This window comes from Apostichopus japonicus, chromosome 14, assembly GCF_037975245.1.
Source record: "Apostichopus japonicus isolate 1M-3 chromosome 14, ASM3797524v1, whole genome shotgun sequence".
Classification (NCBI taxonomy): domain Eukaryota; kingdom Metazoa; phylum Echinodermata; class Holothuroidea; order Aspidochirotida; family Stichopodidae; genus Apostichopus; species Apostichopus japonicus.
Genome location: NC_092574.1, coordinates 7,687,267 through 7,709,063, shown reverse-complemented (window position 1 = coordinate 7,709,063; position 21,797 = coordinate 7,687,267). Strand labels below are relative to the sequence as shown.

Here is a 21,797-nt window from a genome sequence, read left to right as displayed (position 1 = left end):
AAAGAATTTATATGGAGTTTTTGTCTCTCTTTTGTTTTGTTTTAAGTCCATACTTTTCGTTTTTTAGATAGACTTAACTTGAAACAGAACCGTAACTTATATGAGCGGCTGCCGAGGGCAGAGGCGGGCGGGGGTGATCAGTGGGGGGAGGTGAGGGGAGGGGAGGGGTTTCGTCGATTTGGTCATACTATCCTTCTTAAACATGCATTATTTCGTCCGGGCTAAGTAGCCATTTCAATATTCAAGTTCGGATACTTACTTATAACTATGTTACTAGACAACAGTTTCAAATACAATTCACCCTTCCTCCCCATCCTCCTACCAACCAAAAACAGACCATCAGGTTCAACAATTTACAGTGCCAGCATTGGATCAAAGCAAAATGATGAACTGCAAGGACGAATTTTTATCTTGTTTATGTCACAATATAGAGTATATATCCCAATAAACAATTAATCATCCACAAAAGAGAGTGCCACAGGAATACATCAATGGCTTATGCAAGGGAGAGGGGGGGGGGTCGGAGGCAGCCCATGTACCTACATCATCAGTCGAAGGGAAGACGATCAGTCGCCGTGCTTAGGGCGAGGGGATGGGGTGGGGGGGGGGTTGAGCCACGGGAGATTGTTAATATTCGGTCGGGAAGAATTAGCCTACTCTTTAGAGCCGATGAAGGCCTCCATAATGGCTCGTGCTTCTATAGAAGCACCTATAAATCAGTCAGGTGGGTGGGTACTAGAATTTGGAATTTCTCCACCCCCTTTCCCTTCCCATTGTTCTCATGCAGCGCTCGTCAGTTGAATAAATGACGTAAATCGGAATGAAGTTCACTAGGGACCAATTAATTCGCGTGACCAATTCTCTATTGGTGATTGATTTAATTGATTACAATATAATAGCAAACGGTTTTCCTAAATACAATAAATGATATATAACCATTGCACATTCATGTAATTCAATTCGATTCAATTAGCCTATACCATTGCAAATCATAGAATACAAAATGATGATTTTGCCTACAAATACAAGTTAAAACAATCTATAGGCCCATATAACAATCTATATATATATATATATATATATATATATATATATATATATATATATATATATATATATATATATATATAGCAGTCTCTGCTTGATAAACATGATGACTGTAAAAGTCTCGTGTTAAGAAAAAGAAAGAAACAAGAAATGACACGGCCGAGAGGAAGAAAGAAGTTTGTCAAAGAACAGCCTACAGCCTGACAAGAATTTAGAAGATATATATTAAACAGAAATTTCAGCTTTTCAACACATCATCACAATCAGAACTTTATAAAAAAAATATAGGAAATTACATTTACAAGTAAAGAACAAAGCCAAAGATGGAGGTCACGGCAACAGCAACGCACGTAAGATGAATTACTTTTCAGGCTACAAGGAGTCACCGACCAGGGCTCAATCGAGTCTGCTATCCCAGACTCTGTCATAAATATAGTTATGTGCAGTAGACGAATATTCCGGCCGAGTCTTCTGCACTGAAGTCTCAGCCCAGTCACGGGCTACAACAGCTAGGTTTTTAATTATTATCAATAATATTACTGTTAATTGTTTATTGTCTAATCAATTGTTTAAAATTTTCGGGTAAAACTTGGACAACTAGTGCACAGGATTTCGGGTAGGCCCGGGGAAGGGAGGGTGCAGGAGGGAAAATTCCAATTAGTCCGACTGATTTGGTTGGAGAATGAATATATAAACCATTAACCCCCCCCCCCCCCCTTGTGCATGCCACTGCGCTCTCTGCATGACTGGTCTGAACATCGGATGCGACTGCTCGAGCAATCTAGCTTGCATACGAGGCTGTAGCTCACGATCATTACGAAACGACTTGGATCAAGCTGACCACAATCGTGGCAAAAATAAACAAATGTCACAAAACTGCACTCAGCTTTGGAATTTAACCAGCAGAGAAATACAATTGATTATAACTTGAGGTTTCTAGGTTGTTGAGAGAAGGCTAGGAGCAAATGGACGCACAACTTAAGAGTAAAGGCTGGTGAGCATTTTGTCGAACATTTAATTTATAAAACGTGATACTTTTCATGTCCCGTTACTTGATTGTTAGAACTTGCATACTGTACGTCTTTATGTATGATAGGCTCTAAGTTGGTAGCAAATTCGCAAATACACAGTAGTCAATGAAGATTGGCTAGGCCTATGCCCTAAGTTTCGTGTTTACTAGTATGTTTACTTAGGGTCATGTCATTGTAAGCTAACTTCATTGAGCGCTTTAGTCCTGAATACCTTACCTCAAATTGTTGGGAAAAGATAAGCTTACTATTCATCTGCCTAAGTTGTTAGATAAGATATTTAAAAAAAGCTTAGCCTAACTCAGGTCAGGCCTAGCCTGTGTACTGTAATAAATATGCAAGCATACCTAAGGAGTAAGGATATACTGAAATGATTGTTCATGTATCAAAATTCATAGTGTGACCTCAGCCGAGTTTGGTGACCAGTTGTATCATAATGAAAGATTGGCACCCAAATCTGCCTGACTGCTTGGCAAATCAAACTTGTAATGAACATCACCAAATCCCATGACACAATCTTGCAAATATAGACATAGTTAGGCCTAGGCTAGGTTATATAATTTGAATGGAAAATGTACAAGGTATGTAAGGGAAAACCTTTATCAAGTCATGCATGTCAGAAAATATTGGAAGAATTCCATGGCATCATTTGCTTTGTGTATTCTTCTGATGATTTACAGATGCCGGCATATTGTGTAAATTGGTATGTGTCATGTTATCATTCTGTCACAAGGTTCCTTACAAACGAAGGACTGGATTTGTGTAAAGAGGGACTGGTCAACCCCTCAGTGGACACTCTTATACAAAGAGCTCTTGACGTAAGTGGAATGATAAATAAACGAAGAGGAGACTGAGTGTTGGGTAAAGAGGAAAAAAATACAGCTGGATATGGAAAGATAGATCTCGACCTATATGTTTATTCATTCAATTTCTTATATGGTTTCGAAGAAGATTTTGTTGAAATTTAAAACTGGCAGTTTTATCAAGCTTTATGATATATGAGTAGTGACTTGTTCACTCAAAGAAGCATTAAGAATATGTGTTTTTAGATGATAAGGTACTCCAACTTGTGCATATATATATATTTTTGTTCTGCATTTAATCACAGAACCAATAAGGCAATGACGTACTGTACGTGAAATAGCTAACAATCTTTCTTGGGTTTGCTGCTCTAGTTAATTATTATTAGTGAGAAACACATTGCTCTGCCTTGTACGTGTCTTTCTAAAGATATGTATTAGACTATTTCTTTTTATTCAGCAAGTTCCTCATGTACTGCATGATGTAACAGGATGCTAAGACTGTCACAAGATGGACCCGTACTCTAGTTGATACAACGACCCTCAAATTCATATGACCTGAGACTAAGTAGATCCTTCTATCCATGTAATGGGAGCAATACACTCCCCTATCCACCCTATCCCATCCATTCCCCAATTTCCTGCTTTGTAGGGTCGCCAGTGTACTGAAATGTTTGCTAAATTGGTAACAAAGACAAACCTTACTAATTAAGATTGTTTGGCATTCCTTTCTTCATCTTAGCTCGACTTGAGACTACTCAGCAGTGGAAACCACGATGAAGCTAATAAAGGGAAAACCGATGCAGTGAGTACAGTAGTTTATTTTTTATATCAGATGATTGTGCTTTAAGTTTAATTTTAAATCAACCATAGTATTTGCAGTATTTTTTGTTATGAGAAACATATTCCATAAACCTAAAACCTGCAACACAAAGTTGGAATGGTTAATTCAAAAGTACCTATCTCTTCATGTACAAACGGAAAAGAAGATGACTGTTTAGATGGGTAAAAAGAGGCAATTTCCTGCATATAACAGCAATTCCCAATATGGCCAACGTATCAATTACTGTAGTATTATAAATAGCAGTTAGGTAAAACTGGTGTGGAACTTAAAGGAATTGTCTGGTGGAAGATTTTGATACATTGTCCTTGTAGTTATTATTTTTCTCTTTCTAACCATGTTAAAATTGTCCCCATTCGACATTTTCTTCTTGTAGAAATCTGGTTTTCAAATTCACCAGTTTCTCACCAAAAGTATCGTTTGTTCGAACGCTTCAATATGGTAATTGACGTAGTGCTTGCAGATAGGCAAAACAGGCGACTTGAAGTTAGCACTCCCAATTCCGCAGCAAATAAACTCACGTGTAAGCACATTGGATTGCCTCATATATATAACGTACATACTCGCGAATGTATATACTACGATGCTCAGTTGGTGTACTTGTATAGCGTTACACATAGTACACTCACACTCAAACCACAGTTCATTAACTCTTCTTCGAAATCGCTGAAATAAAATTCACGGATCAAATTAACAGTAAAAGGAAACTTGTAAAGTATATATTTGTTAAACCGAAAGATGAAACTTGGCGGAATCGATGTCATCGCAGAACTGTCCGATTGTAAACGTTAGAGTAGCCTATACACGCGAACATTCTTCGCGCTGGAGCTGGATACCGCGATGTATAAACAACGAAGAGCCTGCTGTTAAAACTTATCTTGTGTCACACAAAGACCACGAAACCACCGATCTACTACATATATGGCGGCTTAAGGAGTTTTTTAAATCATATCTAATTTATAAGAAATTTCAGCGGAAATTATTGAAGAAATTGATCGAATCGTTGTCAGAGCAGAATGTAGCACTGAGAAGCTTAGGCTTCGCAGAACTGTCCGATTGTCTATGTTTGAGTATAGCCTACATGCGAACATTTTTCGCGTTGGAGCTGGATAGCGCGATGTATAGCCTGAACAACTCAGAGTCTGCTGTTAATTTTTAAATAAATTTGTAAATTTACCTTGTGTTACACAAAGACCACGGAACCACCGATCAAGTACATGGCGGCTTAAGAAGTTTTTGAAAACATATCTAATTTTTAAGAAATTTCACCGGAAATTAATGAAGAAATTTATCTGTATACAAATGCTGTTTTTGTTGTGATTACCGTATAGGTACTGTGCGGAGGGTGGGTTATGACGCAATCTGTTATGGCAGAGCTGACGTCACGTATTGTACTGTTCAAATCATATTTGAAATGTCTATCCATAACGATTAAAAAATCGTTTCTCTGTCAAACGCAACATTAGCGTTCCCATACTTTGACAACATGTTTGGAAAATTATTTACTATTTTTTAAGGTAACTTCTTTGGGCCACCAGACAATCCTTTTAACATTTATAGTCTAGCCACCTCACTCACTTTGTAAATTAAAAAAAAAAGGAAAATATCTGAGAACAGTCAAATTAAGATTCATGAAGGAATTTGCTAAATTATAAAACAAAACAAGCAAAACCCTATCCTAATAAATCGATGATAAAAAAATTCAAGGCCAGAATTGACCATGTTGTCTGCTCTTGTAGGTTCAAGGGCCGCTTATCGTCCAGATCCAGAAGATCCGGAATGTTGCGGCTCCAAAACTAAATGAAGAATCCAACTATGCACCAAAACTCCTCAGGATACAACTGACTGATGGCAACACTGCCTACTCAGGCCTTCTACTGCACACTATTCCCAAAATTGAGTAAGTAGTACTAGGGGTTTAGTGGGGGAGGGGGGGGGGCATATGTACATGAAACCCATTGAACAACAGTCCTTGTGGGGATGAGGGATGAATTTGGGCTTAGATCAAATGCTAGTGGTTCAATGGGGCCATGCATACATGGGCCCATTAGGTAAAAGTCCTTGAGGTGATGATGGATGAATTCTGGCTTAGATCAAGCCAGCTTGATTAAGTGCTAGTGGATCAATGGGGCCATGCATACATGGGCCCATTAGGTAAAAGTCCTTGGGCTGATGAGGGACGAATTCTGGCTTAGATCAAGCCTGCTTGACTAAGTACTAGAGCTTAAGTGGTGCCATACGTACACTACATGGGCCCTTTTGGTAAAAGTCCTTGGGGTGATGAGGGATGAATTCTGGCTTAGATCAAGCCCAGCTTGATTAAGTGCCAGTGGATCAACGGGGCTATTCATATATGGGCCCATTAGGTAAAAGTACTTAATGAGGGATGAATTCTGGCTTAGATTAAGCCTGCTCGATTAAGTGCTAGTGGATCAATGGGGCCATGCATACATAGGCCCATTAGGTAAAAGTCCTTGGGGTGATGATCGATGAATTCTGGCTTACATCAAGCCTGCTCGATTAAGTGCTAGTGGATCAATGAGGCCATGCATCCATGGGCCCATTAGGTAAAAGTTCTTGAGGTGATGAGGGAGGAATTCTAGCTTAGATCAAGCCTTCTTAAATATGTACTAGGGTTTCAGTGGTGCCTAAGGCCTATTTGACACGAAATGCTTGTGAATGCATGCATAGAGTATGATTTTCTTAGAAACTGAGCATATGTTGTCATGGAAATTGGCAATGATGTTTTTTTGCCATTTTGGTTGTGCTTTTTTGGACAGTATGAACACAGCACCAGGTACGAAGCTTCTAATCAAAGGAAGATTACTTCTGAAGCAAGGACTGATGCTCTTAGATCAGAACAACACCAAAGTACTGGGCGGCCATGTCGATGAAATGGTGGAAAGATGGAAACTTGCTAAGGTTTGACTTTTCGTTTAAACATGACAGTTCTTGCAGCCTTCCTGCATTTATTCCATTAAATGTGAGGAAACAATAATCGAGAGTTTGTCAGATAGAGCGACAGAATTTGAGTCCCACAAAACAAAATATGACTTCAAATATTCCTATTAGCAATCAACCAGTCGTGATTTTTTTTTTAATGTGCACTTTTATTCTTTTGTATACAAAAGAATCAAATACACATTCAAAAAGGATATTATAATTTATTCTCTGTCTGCTGCTCGGCTGAAAATAGATTCTGCAAAGATCCAAACATCGAGCACATTTAACATTGTTTGTTTTGTCTTTCTCTCATGTTGATATTTGATTGCAGAAATTATCTCAGTTTACCAGGGCCATTAAAGTCGAAGGTGCTCCTCCACCATGGGTCCCTTTTGGCCAAAGAAAAAACATGGCAGCTTCTCACAGAAATGACCACAGTGGGAAAGGTAACATCCAGAAAACAGATCATGTACAACCTAATGTTATTTCATTGTAATAGCGATAAGCAAAACGAGGCATCTTTTTCGTCAAATGATTCTTTTGGGATTCGCTATGTAGTGAAGAAACAACACTCCTGACTGTCTGTCAGAAAGCACTGCTTTCTCAAACAGAATGCATCCCATGTTGGAATTTTTTGTTCATATTTAATGCAGGGCATATTTTTAATGGTGGCTTAATGATTTGTCGGAGGCTACCAATTATATGTTCTGACAGCCAAAATTAGAGTTGATGGTCATTCGGCAGAGGACTAGCTGTTTACATCAACTTCAGATTGAATTGCTTTGTAACTAAATACACCAAATAGATTACATTGCCATCCATTACTTTGGAGGTACTGCAATGGAAAAAAAACACAAAAACAGTGGTAGGCCCTATGATCCATCCGAAAGGGAGTTTTAACGTCCCATGGCCAGTGTTCTTCTCACAGTGTACAATTGTTACTTTTCTACTTTTTTTGGGCTGAGAAACCAAATTTCGGACAACCACAAAGTAAGACCTAGTTGTCGGATGGATATAATAAACAGAAAAAAAAACCTAAAGAAAGTTGCCCTGTAATGCAAAAGGATGTCAGCCTATCATAATATGCAGACCTCCTCATTAATATGTCTCCACTAATCTGTCTGCACATAAACATTGCACCCTTCGTAGTAATGAATGTGACTAAAATCATTTGGTGACATTTTGCCGACCTCCTAAAAGATATTTCTGACTCATTCTGCTGCACCCAAATTCTTAATCTGGCAATCAAAGTAAAAGTAAATTCTAAATCTCAGGATTTGGAATCGAAATGATTCGGTTCGTTTCGGACCACATACTGTATGTAGTCCCTAAGAATCATCTTTGTAAGGATATACAGTTTGACCAAAAAAAAAAAAAAAAATCAACTCTGAAAGATGCTTTATTAGATGACAATGTTTGCAATTTTCTTCTCCAGGAGGTAAGAAATCTTTGGAAACCACCCAGAAAGACCTAACCGAGACGGACAAAGCTTTCGAGGAGCAGAGGAAAGCGGCGATTCAGGAAGTCGGAAAGCACCAGAGCAAGAAGTTTGGAGGCGGGAAAGCGGTGCCGTCTAATCAAGACAGGATGAAGGAATCTAGAAAGGCGTACGAGGAGAAGCAGGAAGTCAAGCAAGTAGGACCAGCCAATAAACCGAATACAACTCAGGGAATATACAGGAGTTTATCAAATGATGTGAGTAAAACAAAGTATAGTTTTACAAGATCGATTCTAGAGTGGCCATTTAGCAGTGTTTGTAATAAGCGGTGTGACAATGTATATGGTTTTTGTGCTTGTGTAAGTCATTTTTGGCATACAGTTAAGAACGGTTGATACTCCAGCTTGTGACCGCTATATTCTGGGTGGTAGATAGTAGACATACAAGAACAAGGTCACCCCAGTCTCAGTCAAATGATTATCATCCTATCGATATTTTGAGTATTGGGTTTCACTTTTATTCAGAAAATGTGGCTCACATACATACAGTATTGCAATCCATCATTATGCGTGGTGACCACGATCAATTTGCATACAACAAGGGCATATCATGTACTGATACATTGCAATACTTATCCTTGTCCACGGTATTGTGTCCGGGCTACATTTAACAGACACTGCAGTACTGTATCTGAAATTAACCTTGGAAAATTCCAATCCCCCAAGGTAGTAGCTTCCTATAAAATGGGGAATTAATAACTGTATGGATACTCATGTTGGACTAGTACTACAAGTCTGTTTGTAAATGACATACTCGAGACTCGATGTAATTCTCTTAGTGAGTATGTCAATTATCACACTTTGCGATGTGCAATTTCCCCCAATACCAAAACATGACTTTTGTTCACTTTAATAATTACTGTATGCACTCTGCCCATTGTAAATATGCATAACCATTGTTATTTGTCACATAACGTACTGGAGACTTCAATAGCGGCCTTCTTTCTTTTTTTGCTGGGGCGAGGGGATTGGATGTTGGGTTGGTTTTTAAGTGGTGGTTCATTTCCAAAAAGGTTACCAGCCTGCATCATGTCTAGTTTGAGTTAGTTGATGTAAGTGAATACTTATTCCACTTTAAAGGAAGCACCGTAAAACAAAAAAAGTTGAATACTGCTATGGGACTATGGTGATTCATAGCATTCAGTCAAGCCATGTTGATGAGTGGAAGGGAATAGAAACAATGAGCGCATTGCGATTCAATTTACAAAAAAAAAAACTAAAAAATATTAAATCAGCTGTTAATATCGATGTCAGTTTAGTTTAGTTTAGGAGAAAAAAGGGATCAGGAGGGACACTCAAGTCCCCATCAAGGACCCTATAGGAGAGAGAAAAAACCGAAGACACAAACACTCAGACCCGATTACAATGCTTTAAGTGCTTGTCCAAAGCATTCTTAAATCCATTGACACTACTTGCAAGTACAACTTTCTCAGGCAAACCGTTCCACTCATTCACAACCCTATTAGAAAAAAAGTTATGCCGAATATTAATCCTACTTTATATCCCCATCGAGAAGCTTATAAGCAGTTGCTTCTTCTGGAGTTCACATCATGTCCTTCTCTTCTTGACGTCATCACAGAGCAATAAACCGGATGAGGGGGATATTCAGAAGATCACTGCTATGGGATTTGAGAGAGAGGCATCAATAACAGCTCTGATGAACAGTAATGGGAATGTGGATGGAGCCATAGACAGCCTACTAAGTGGAGGAGGGGGTGGAGGAGGGGGTGGAGGAGGAGGTAAGGGAAAAGTTTGCTTACTTCTTGTGAGTCTAGGGCACTGGATTTGCAACTTTTACAACAAGTTGTTCAATCAATAAGCTGTGGAGGTAGCTGAGGGCAGTGCCAGGTGAGGGGTGGCTGGGGGGGGGTGGCAGAGAATCAGTTGTTAGAAAGTTGTTCTTATACTATGTAATCATATACACAATGGAACTATACATGCAATGCTAGTCACTGGTATGCTTTTCAAGATTTGCATGTCTTGCTTCAAACATGAAATGGATACCAGCATTGCCCCTCAGCCCCCTTCCCTCACCCACCACCACTGTGCTCTCACTTATCCACAAAGAAAAGTTGTAAATAATGATATTGCACCTTCAACCCTTGTATGCAGACAGCCCTGATTAGGTTTGCACATTGAAAGGACTTTAATATATATATGATCCTGTTTATACTCAAGTGGCCGCTGATTTCACCAATGTTTCAATGAACCAGGGGCCACTTTCTGTTAAGCACGGGCCAGAAAGTTTTTAATTTCACTCCTGGCTAAGTTACATGTCAATCAACCTTCCATTGAAACATTGTTGTTTGTTTGACAGACGACAGGGACTCGAGGTTTGGAGACAATCAAGGCGGTTACAGAGGTGGCGGTCGAAATTTCGATTCTAGAGGCAGCGGTCGAAACTTTGATTCTAGAGGCAGCGGTCGAAACTTTGATTCTAGAGGCAGTGGTCGAAACTTTGACTCTAGAGGAAGCGGCCGGGGTTTCGATAGCAGAAGAGGAGGAAGGGGTGGTTCGGATTCAAGGGGTAGGAATTTTGAGGGAAGAGGCCGAGGAAGAGGGTCTGACAATCGTCGGAGGAGAGGAGACGAGGATCAAGATGAGGATTACCCATCTCAACCGTCCGGTGGAACCACCTTGTTTGATTTCTTGGAATCAAAGCTTGGTAAAGATTCAAACAAAGGTGAAGCTCTAGCCAGAAAAAAATTGACTCTTTCTCACTCTTTCATCAGTTAGTCTCCAGAAATCTCCATCTCAAGTTCACTAATCTGTCAAAACTGAAAGCAAGGCCATATTGAACTTTTTTGAAATTTAAGCATTTTGCTTGGGAATGAAAGTGCTATGCCATAGAGAAGAAAAGTGTAATGATAACTGTTAGTCATAAGTTCTTAAGTGATGAATATTTGTGGGCTGTAATAGTCCATGCCAGATTTCAAAAGTTTAATCAGATTCTGTCCTGTCTTGAACAAAAATAGGTATTGAGCTCTTTTTAAGTGTTGATTAAAAAAAATTAATAGTGCAATTTGTGGTTTTACTTTTTGTAACAATGATCACCAGCTTGTTTGACCTTTCTGGGGAAGGAGAAATACTTCATACGGGGTGGGGTCTCTATGGAAATGTGGACTGTTTTATCATCATTATTATTATTATTTCTTTTTTATGATATATTGTAGAATTTTAATGCACTAGTCTGCACTAATGACCTAATTTAAATACTGTTGATGCCACAAAAGATCTTCCCTAAGCCTTCTTCCATGTCTTGTTGGAAACAGACGATAAGTCGACTTCTTAAACATCGTTAATTTCTATGGAAATTATTGGTAAGACTGCAACATGATGTTCCTTGAGGTTTAACCAGTTTTTTTGCCTGATGTATTTAACGTTACTTTTTATTTCAGATGCTTACAGTGCTCCTTCCAGCGGCGGAAATCAGAGACCACGAAACTATGCAAAAGAACAACCAAATTCTGTACGAGATTCAGGAATCAGATTTGTTCACGGGGGAGCAGAGAGAGAAAAGGAGGATAACAGGAGAGGAGGAGGAGGAGGAGGAGGAGGAGGAGGAGGAGGAAGAGGAGGAGGAGGAGGAGGAGGAAGGTATGACAAAGGGACCAGAGACGATTCTGGTCCAAGGTCCAATCAAGAACATAACAATCCTAGGGGCCCCCAAAATGACCGGAGGACCAACCCTAGAAGAACCGATACTCGTCCTCCGAGCGATCGAGGAGGAGGTGGAGGAGGGGCGAACAGGTCCAGGCACGACAAAGGCGCGACTACAAATAACCAAAGAAGTAACCAATATACCCTTCCCCCAAGGTTCCAAAAACTGCAAGAGGTTGAACCCAAGAAAGGAGGCGGTCCTGGACGACAGGAGGAAAGGGAAGAGAGAGGAGGGCAGAGGAGGGAGGATGGCGGGAGACCTCAGAGGGACCCTGCCGCCCCCCACATGAATGGTAAACACAACCAAGGCCCTCATGGGGGATCTGGAAGCTTCAGGGCCCAACAGGGGGGACACCAGCCAAATTCAGGATACGAGAGGAACCAGCCGCCGCCGGAGGAGAGCAATATGGTCCGTTGGAACATTGGGGATATGTGTGTGGCCAAATATTGGGAGGATAACGGGGTGAGTCTGTCTTACATTTGCATTACTCTTTGTCTCAAGCACTCCCACGTCAGTGCAGATTTATGTCGAAGAAAGTTTTGAATGAAGTAAATAGTATACATCTTGCAGTGCGTCTTTAAGTTCATATTTCACCTGTAGCCACATGGAGCCATGGAAGTAGCAGATACTACTTCTAGGAGTTAAGCCACTTCCTCAAAAATTCGAACTGGATATAAACAAGTTCCCACTGGCACACATTACTGTGCATTTTGTGGCTTTTGTTTGGTACATAGAAAGCACCCTGATTCTCTTGTTTACTGGCTATCGTTATGTCCCATGTGTTTGTGCCAAGTGTGCCAAGTTGCCAGTTGTGTGCCAAGTTGTGCCAAGTGTTTGTGTCCACTAGCAGAGAAATTGCAACTGGTGCCCTGTTTTTGCCCCTACTGGTGAACAACAAAATCCACTAGCATTTAGCCTGTTACTAGCCTGAATTTAGATGCCGGGCGACCTTAGGTGCGTTTGTGATGTTGGTTAATGACCGGTCAAATGAGGTACGATGCATAAAGTTGATGACCCTGCAGTGTAAAAGAAGCACATTGGACAACGCAGAGTGCTGATTTAATCAAATTTGCTTCATTACAGTTTTATAATGCAACCATCACTGCCATCCATCCAAGCGGTAAGACTTGCGTGGTGCACTTTCTAGAGTATGGGAACCAGGAGGAAGTGCTCGTGTCGGACATACACCCTCTGCCAAACCCATTTTTGGTACGTCTGTTCGTTCTTTGTATACCTTTTTGGAGTTATTTTCTGTATGTTTACGAAACGCTGCAACAGTCAGTAATCTTGCAGGAAACATTTAAACTAATTCCTGAAGATTTTTTTTTTATATTAATAACACTTTTTGATTCCTGAATATACTTAAAATTGGTATAGAAAAAATCTAACAAGATCAAAGGTGTAGCAGTCTTGAAAATTTATAGTATATTCCCAGAAAATGTCAGAAGTAAATTTTAGAAACTTACTACCTACCATCTAATGTTGGTGTGGACGATGAAACAAAACTGAAGCTTTCCCCAAAAGTGTTATTATAATTATAAATTTTTGTCATCAAGCCTAAGTAGTTGTAAGAACAAACTTAATGAATTTGTTTAGAAAAGGCACTGAAGTTGCTCAAATTATGAGGCAACCGTTGTTTCAAATGGATTAAGTACAGTTTTAAGTAGTTGTTGCTGGTGTGCAGCCTCCTACCATACAAACGTGTAAAAGCACAGATTATGGTTTAGCTTGTTGATCCTCAACATATCACACCCACCACCCCACCCCCAGTAACTTTGATCTGTCTACTAAATGTCATGTGAAGCTTTTATCGGTTGTTTCTTTCAGTGAATGAAACTTAACTTAATGCTTTTGGGGATTTAAGTAATGGAATATTTGTAACTATAGCTATCAAGATCAATTCTTCAAGTTGCCTAGTAAAAGCGTTAAGTCGATGGCTATCAACTGGTTCATTCCATCATCTTTGTTTTGTACCTTTCAGGGAGGGATGCCACCCCCTCAGCAGTACCCGCCACCAAATGCCATGATGGTCCCTCAACCTTACCACGACAACAGAAATAATTTCAACAGAGGTGCGCAGCAGCGTTACAATCCGGATCAAGGCAACAATAACTTTTACCAAGGGGGCAGAAGATGAAAAATCTGCTAACTGCTATGTCTTGCCTTCAGAACTTCCACCTCATCTCCTCCCCCCCCCCCCCCTCCCTCCTCTTTTGCTATTAGAAGTATTAGCAGATTCCTGAAAATGCTGGAATGTGTAGTTTAGTATCGATTATTCTCGTATTCTCAAACACACTGCTCTGTAAAACTGTGTCAGTATCTAGGTCTACACATATTTGGGTTTGAATGCCATATGTCACTTGTAATTCAAACTGTTTAAATTACTCAGAATATATCTTTCTTGGAATATTTACTGCAGTTAAACTGCTAGAATTAGGGTAAATTTATTTTTGGTGGCTGAAGAAAGGACTTGAGAACTTAGCTGTATTTCTCATGCACATGCTATGTGAAGCCTTCCTTTTAATTGTTGGGGATTGGTTAATGTATTTTTTTTTGTGCAGATAAAGAGTTCATATATGGGCTATTTATCATGATAAAATGTCAAGAGAATTCTTATTTCTGATATTTATATATGACTTTTGCTTTTGTCTGATCATTGCCATAAAAAGAAACCTAACTTTATTTTAGAAATTCAGTTATGACGAATTTGGGTTTTTCTTTTGTAAGTGATCGCAGAGTGCATTATTTCTGAACTGCCCAATAGAAGGTTCCCCAGTCTAATCCCCAGAGTAACATCACATGCTCAAGTATGAATATTAGGTATGACAGGAACCAATGCATCAAACAGTATGGTTAGCTTGGTCGTAGACACATGCTGTCGTTTGATACTTCAGACTGAAAAGTCTGCTGTCACATGATACTTAAGTCTGCTGTCACGTGATACTCCAAACAATAAAATTCTGCTGTCACAGGATACATCAGACTCAAAGGGTGTGAAGACTCGCGCACAAAGAAACGTCTCATGCCGGTAATCTGACCTAGTTTCGAATGAGGTGTAACAGAAGTGTTAGACACCACCATCGATCCCAGGAAATACACACACAGTCTGTAATTAGACACTAGTGTACAGTAAATACATACAGCTACGGTCAATACCCACAACAAGGTGAACATAGCATAGATGGACATCTCAGGTCTAGATAAAAGATAACACAGTATCACGTTTCATTACTGTCTGCATTTTGCAGCGACAAGAAGAAAACCTTCACTTGCAAGCAACGGAAAGTTAACTTTTTCAGAACGCAGCACGCGGTTTGGGGCGAATCTTCAATGCCTTTAAGTCTGCTGTCATGTGCTACTTCAGACTTAAAGAGTCTGCTGTCACATGCTACTTCAGACTTAAGTCTGCTGTCACACGGTACTTCAAATATTAAGTCTGCAGTCACGATACTTGAGACATCAAAAGTCTGCAGTTACATGATACTTCAGACTTAATATTATGCAGTTACATGATACCTCAGACATTACACATCTGCAGTCACATCATACTTCAGATTTAAAATTCTGCAGTCACATGATGCCTCAGACATTAAAAGTCTGCTGTCACATGATACTTCAGACTTAAGAGCCTGCTTTCACATGATGTTTCTGTAATTATTCCATTATACTTCTGATTGAGTCCATTTGTAAACCTTGCATACAATGCACAGTTCCTATCGAGACATGTTGACACATAACAGATTCCTTTGGTATGTAACCAAGAGATCAGTGTGTGATTGGCAGCCATTTTAAGTACAACTTATTAATGATTGTGTAAGTTTCCTTTGCAAACAGATTGACAAGTGTGTGATTGGCAGCCATTTTAAGTACAACTTATTAATGATTGTGTAAGTTTCCTTTGCAAACAGATTGACAAGTGTGTGATTGTCAGACATTTTAAGTACAACTTATTAATGATTGTGTAAGTTTCCTTTGCAAACAGATTGACAAGTGTGTGATTGTCAGACATTTTAAGTACAACTTATTAATGATTGTGTAAGTTTCCTTTGCAAACAGATTGACAAGTGTGTGATTGTCAGACATTTTAAGTACAACTTATTAATGATTGTGTAAGTTTCCTTTGCAAACAGATTGACAAGTGTGTGATTGTCAGACATTTTAAGTACAACTTATTAATGATTGTGTAAGTTTCCTTTGCAAACAGATTGACAAGTTTTCCTTCCAAATCTCATTGTTGATTGTGCCAAGTTTGGGTGAACTTAAAGTAAAAGATAATACTGTTAGGCATATCGTCTTTCAACATCGAATGCTGAGCCACCATAGTGGCGAACTAACCACTGCGCAGCTTTGACTAGTCGGGCATTTAAAATCTGCCACGGTCATTCCGAGGGAAAGACTGTGAGTTAAGAGCCAATTGTTTTTCAAATGCTCATTCATTCAGCAGTATTCTTGACCAACTCTAATACCTGACATTATTAAAATTACTGTATAATAGGTACTATTATATAATACGTATTATTATAGATTTTTGAATTTCAGTCTGCATATTGAAAATGACAATCGCATTTTTGGATCCCTCCCTAATGATGGAATTGCTTAGACACTGTTAACAGATTTCCAATATATATTTTTGAATTTACCTACTCAGGGTGCGGTTGTCAGCACAGAGTCTTTAAACCATTCTGACCTTACAAGGATTATTTTTTTCAATTTCAAATCTGATACCATTTTTAAGGGAAGGTCCCGGTCAAAATCATTTCTTTCCCACAATGAGGATGGGGAAAATCATAATCTTTCATCCCTCCAGCAGGCCATGCAAACTCCGTCCTCAAAGTTGGTTACAACCGCCCGCCCCTGTAGGTTATGTCATGGTCCAATGGACGAGAAATTGATCGTGTAAGGATTAATGTATGAAACAAACCTAAGGTTTTGTCCAAGTAAGCAATTGTGTGGTTCATACAGTTATTGTATTTTAACAATGCAACATTTGAATAGGTGAAATAATTAATTCTAATTTCTATTCAAGAATAATGATATTTTCTCCTGTATCTGATACAGTCTACTTCCTGCCTCAAATGGATATTGAAGCAATGCTCAAAAGCTAACAGAAAACAAAGCCACAAATAAAAAAATAAAACAGGACGTTTTCTTATGTCATCGAATTAGTTGTGCATTTATTGATGTTGTCCTTTTTTTTCCATTTTTCTTTGAACCTTTTATTCAAATAATGGCAAGGAATTTTCTTGCTTGAAAACTTTCTAAGATGGCATTGTGAATAATATTACCCGCTGATTAAGTGCATAGCATATTTCTGAATATCTGTGAAGCCTCGATTTTTTGTATAGTTATTCATTTTGCATTTCCCATATCCCCATACCATTAAAACAATAACATGGTAGCATTACCGATTATAATCTAAAAGCTACTCCCCTTTCCCTGCCTACCCTTTTGCTGTTTTTTACATCTTAGCACAACCGACATTACTTGACTGTCCTAAAAGTCATATCAGAGTGCTGTCTAGAGGTGTATGGACTTGATACCTTTCATTTCTTACTCTAAATAATTGATAAGCACCATTTGAAAGATTGTTTATTGGAGATACTGGCCCAATGCAAGTAATTGTTAATTAATAGGTATGCTAAGCTCTTGCATGTCAGCAACCCCAAAACTACAGATAGAGGAAAAGGCACTATTATCATTTATGTCTCCATATTTTCCCCTTTAAATTGGTAGGGCTGCAACTTTTTTCCCTTGTGCTATCCTTCCTTGTTACATTTAAGCAATAAACAATAGACTGCTTGCTTTCACGGCGATTCACTTCAGTTTCTGCCTCTTCACCTCGTTTAAACTCTCGTCATTGTCCTCCACTAGTTTGTTGTGGACGTACATCAGGCTGTTGAAGTACTTCACGGTCTTCACTCGCAGTTCCAGAGTAGCATCTTCATCACAAACGAATATCGCCCTCGGGTGTTGCTGAAAGGCCGACACAGTCCACATGTGGCTGACTCCTTCCTCGATGGCTTTATACAGAGCGTACGACTTGTGAGCACCAGTAATTATGACCATAACCTACGAGAGAGATAGAAAGAAAAAAAAGAATATGTGAAGTACTTGAGAAAACGTGTAATTGCTAGATGTTGTCGTTTGCCAACCAACAGTTGGTTATTTATAACACCTGTTGGAATTTGCTATTCATTATTGTAAGTCTTACAAAAGTGCATCATTCCTTGCATGGTGTCAGCAGTGGGATGAATTTCACTTTCATTGAACCAAATCTATACATTTAGTATTAATTAAAATGTTCAAAGCATGAATTTTACATGGTATCATGTTATGGGAAAAAAACTCAGCGATCGTTCAGGGCAAATCCAATATTAACAAGGCTCTCTGGACATTGGTCTCTCAGGTAGCTAGATTTCTGTTTGGGTAACCTAGACTATTAATGGGGTTGAATATTGGACAAGAACACTTGCTAATCAAGCAACACCAAAATTACTTTCAGGGGCAATCAGCAAACCAATTCAGGTAATGGATATTAATTGTAAACATGTATTAGACAAACAAACGAACATTGTTAGAACTTTGCAAAAGCATTGTCTCTTAAAAGCTTTTGAATCTCAAGAATTTTGCTAACAATTCGAGTAAGATTTATAGGCAAATTCCAATTTGTTCTGAGGGAGTAGAATTCTTTTGTATTGATAATGGTAGCCTCAGTCTTAGTATCCAAATTGGGCTTATAAAAGAGAGCTTTCATCTTTGGAACATGTCATCAATTAGCAAATTGACATAGGTTTCAATGATAATCTCAGAGAAAAATGTTAGAAGTTACTATATATGTACTGTACCTCTCTAGCATCCATCACTGTCCCGACACCGACGGTCAAAGCCATGGTTGGAACCTTCAGAATGTCGTTATTAAAGAAACGTGCATTCGCAATGATTGTGTCCTGGGCTAAGGTTTTAACTCTCGTTCTCGACACTAAGCTGGAACCAGGCTCGTTGAAGGCAATGTGACCATCAGGACCAATACCTGTTGTTGGAAAGAGTAACGGTAAACTCAACTGCTGTTAAGACTGTCATTACCCAGAGTTATGCCGTAAGCTCCAAACATTGACATCACTATAGATAAGACTTCATAATTAGTAACATGTACAGGGATAAGCATTAGTTCATGAATGCTATTTCTTCTGCCTATAAAGCCAGAGGAACCAGTATCAAATAAACCTGATCATTTCCCTTTTGTTTTGTGTTTTTTGAGATGGCAATTTTTACCTACCTATAAATGAGAAACCAGCATTTCAAATATAAACATGATCATTTCCCCCTCCCCCCCCATTGTCTTTTTTAAATGGCAATTAATACCTCATTGTTTGTATTTGACCTGTCTGGCCACACAGAATGCAACGGTGGACTTTGTGTTAGTAGCTAGGAAACCAACACACAGCGGGTTTAGCATCCTCACGATGCAGCTGTTTTTGAATAGTTGCAGTAAATCACATTGCGAAGTCATCTGACATTTGTTCCCCACTCTCCCCCCCCCCCCCGAACCCCCATATTTTCTCTAACAATGGAAGGAATAGTCAAGCAAGGTGCGAGAGGTAGAAAAGGAGTTTAATGCACCTATAGGGTAAGCTGCACGCTACTACGCACATGTCTCACCACTACAATAAACGCAGCAAAACCCTTTTTCACTGTGCACAACAGATTCAGTGTAGCCATTGGCTGTTAATGATACTGTTCATTGATGGGTATGGAATCTTATCACAGTTAATTCCAACAAACGGCTCAATCACATTTAGCTGTACATAATTTCTTTCCATCAACCTACCTCCCACAAATAGTTCGACGCCACCCGCTTTGGTTATTTCCTCTTCATACTTCCTGCATTCCTCGTCCAGATCCTCGGCATTCCCATCAGGGATGTGGACGTTCTTTGGGTCAATGTCTATGTGCTTGAAGAAATTTTCCCACATGTAGTTATGGTAACTCTCTGGGTGGTCCTTAGCTAAGCCGACATATTCGTCCATGTTGAAGGTTTTTACATACTTGAACGAAAGCTTGCCGGATTTGTGGAATTCTATCAGCTTCTTGTACATACCCAGTGGTGTACTTCCTTGAAAGATTTGGAAATGGGAACAGAAAGTTCATTGTAAACAGTATTGTTTAATTGTTGATTAAGCAAGTCTATGACAGTCAGACACAAGTAAGATGATAAGTATATATATTGTTGTGGAGACTAGTTAGTTTGCTCAGTGAAGGATTTCACAACCAAGTTAGCTAAAAAATCATTTTGTTGAGATATCAATGCATGGGACATGATCATATATTTTTGTTTAGATTTCTCAGAGACTAGTACTGTAACTTAGTATATGACTGTTCGTAATTACCTTTTAATAGTAATAAGTGGTTTAGAATATCAGTCAAAAAAACTTCTCAAGTGGAGGTAACTTTTCACAAGCTAGAGCACAATCTGATCCCCCGCCCCCCCCCCCCCTTCGCCTCCAAAAAAAAAGAAAAAGAGAGGAGTACTGTTGGTCACATTTGTGGCAATAGAGATCAGAATACCAAAAGCAAGGTCACTAAAGGGTCAAGTTACTTAAACATAAGCTAACTATCCATAGAACTTCACCTGTTGGTAATCCAAGAGTGAAGAATTTTTCAGGTCCAGGTTTAAATTCTAAAATTCTGTTGCGGACATATTTGGCTGCCCACTCACTGGCCTTATCATACTCTTCCAATATCACAAGCCGCATCTTTCTGTTTTCAAAACAATAGCAGGATTAACCTTGCAGTCAACTGGGTGCGAATATCTGTCCTGGAGAAATGGAAAGAAGATAGATAGGGAATGTTACAGTAATAACTACTACCATTAATAGCTGAGTGCATGGAGGTACTGTTGATCTAGCTCCAGTCTCAGTGAGTATTCACTTGCAGTTACACTATATTATTACAGTCTAAACATAAATGTCAAAATTTATCTTCAATCAAGTTCCTTCATGAATGTTTACAAGGTTAGCCTTTAACTACAGTATAATCACTATAATGTTATTTTATCATAATACTAACGGGCTTAGGCTTATTGTAAGTTTAGGCTTAGCCTAGGCCATTCTTAATACTAGTAATAGTAATACAGTAATATGCATATGAAGTTCGCGCCGTGTTTGAATGGAATACTTCACGAAAAACAATGAACAAGGACAACGCGACCGTTGATCGGCGTATTTTGAGCTGTTCGTGTTACCTCTGGTATGGAAAGGGGCACAGAATACCTGCAGGATTGTGGTTACTGCATCACCTGACCACAACATATGCCAAACCGCACCGAACTTGGTAGGTACTCCTCTTTTAAAACAACAAAATATCAAACCATGTGCCAATTACGTAATAAATTGGAAGTTAGCAATCAATATGGATAATTATGACCCGGATTTGCTACTCAAGAGAGTGTATGCAAAAGTACGTGGGCAGAAAACCGTTAGGGTAAAGGGGGGTATCACCACAGAGCTGAAGTGTGTAGTTTCGACAATTACTCCAACATTTCGAATCTAATTATCGCAATCTGCATGCCATCTTCTCGAAATTTTCGCTTCTCTATATATTGCCATTTCGAAATTGTACTTCGCTTTTGAAAATTATACAATTTATGAATTCAACTTTCTATCTTCAAATTTCAACTATTTTCTATTAAAAAAATCGACTTTGCGCCCAAACTTCGATTTTTATCTCAAATTCGACTATTTCGATCGTCTTTATTAGTTACACACATAAATCAATACACTATTTACATATCATTTTTTCATGCAGGAGAAGGAACAGGCACCAAGAAGCTGCATGGGGATCGTTTGGGTGCCCAGCCTAAAAGTTTGCCTCAAAAACAAATCCCCAAGGGCGTAGGAACCGGGGGGCTGGGGGGAGCCAGCCCCCCCCAGTGAAAAATATGGAGGGGCGGAAGTATCATTCCGGCTCCCCGCTTCGCAAGT

General features: G+C 39.2%; 2 protein-coding genes across 5 annotated transcripts; one reads left to right on the top strand and one right to left on the bottom strand.

The window, feature by feature from the left end:
- The first annotated feature begins 1,867 nt into the window (after positions 1-1,867).
- LOC139979528 (tudor domain-containing protein 3-like) lies at positions 1,868-16,974 on the top strand. Of its 2 annotated transcripts, XM_071990434.1 has the most exons (12): positions 1,868-2,041; positions 2,809-2,893; positions 3,618-3,680; positions 5,456-5,616; positions 6,497-6,638; positions 6,991-7,105; positions 8,095-8,354; positions 9,736-9,895; positions 10,474-10,839; positions 11,555-12,279; positions 12,901-13,026; positions 13,799-16,974. In XM_071990434.1, the coding sequence occupies exons 1-12, from the start codon at positions 2,013-2,015 to the stop codon at positions 13,952-13,954; spliced, it is 2,388 nt and encodes a 795-aa protein (XP_071846535.1). In that variant the 5' UTR covers positions 1,868-2,012; the 3' UTR covers positions 13,955-16,974. The 2 variants fall into 2 exon arrangements, with proteins under 2 accessions (XP_071846535.1, XP_071846536.1); XM_071990435.1 differs by lacking the exon at positions 2,809-2,893 and having other exon boundaries at positions 1,886-2,041.
- A 359-nt stretch (positions 16,975-17,333) lies between these two features.
- On the bottom strand, positions 17,334-21,224 carry LOC139979529 (glucosamine-6-phosphate deaminase 2-like). 3 transcript variants are annotated; one of them, XM_071990439.1, is made up of 5 exons: positions 21,087-21,224; positions 20,447-20,632; positions 19,646-19,930; positions 18,663-18,847; positions 17,334-17,886 (listed from the first exon to the last, which is right to left on the bottom strand). In XM_071990439.1, the coding sequence occupies exons 2-5, from the start codon at positions 20,568-20,570 to the stop codon at positions 17,632-17,634; spliced, it is 849 nt and encodes a 282-aa protein (XP_071846540.1). In that variant the 5' UTR covers positions 20,571-20,632; positions 21,087-21,224; the 3' UTR covers positions 17,334-17,631. The 3 variants fall into 3 exon arrangements, with proteins under 3 accessions (XP_071846540.1, XP_071846538.1, XP_071846539.1); XM_071990437.1 differs by having other exon boundaries at positions 21,059-21,215; XM_071990438.1 differs by having other exon boundaries at positions 20,447-20,627; positions 21,059-21,215.
- Positions 21,225-21,797: the final 573 nt, after the last annotated feature.

Excerpts from the sequence above, each read along its gene's own strand:
- LOC139979528 (XM_071990434.1), top strand. The coding sequence starts at position 2,013 with ATGGACGCACAACTTAAGAGTAAAGGCTG. Across the intron at positions 2,894-3,617 it reads TTATACAAAGAGCTCTTGAC|CTCGACTTGAGACTACTCAG; the intron begins GTAAGTGGAATG and ends TCTTCATCTTAG. Across the intron at positions 7,106-8,094 it reads AAATGACCACAGTGGGAAAG|GAGGTAAGAAATCTTTGGAA; the intron begins GTAACATCCAGA and ends TTTCTTCTCCAG.
- LOC139979529 (XM_071990439.1), bottom strand. The coding sequence starts at position 20,570 with ATGCGGCTTGTGATATTGGAAGAGTATGATAAGGCCAGTGAGTGGGCA. Across the intron at positions 19,931-20,446 it reads CACTCTTGGATTACCAACAG|GAAGTACACCACTGGGTATG; the intron begins GTGAAGTTCTAT and ends AAATCTTTCAAG. Across the intron at positions 18,848-19,645 it reads CGTCGAACTATTTGTGGGAG|GTATTGGTCCTGATGGTCAC; the intron begins GTAGGTTGATGG and ends TTCCAACAACAG.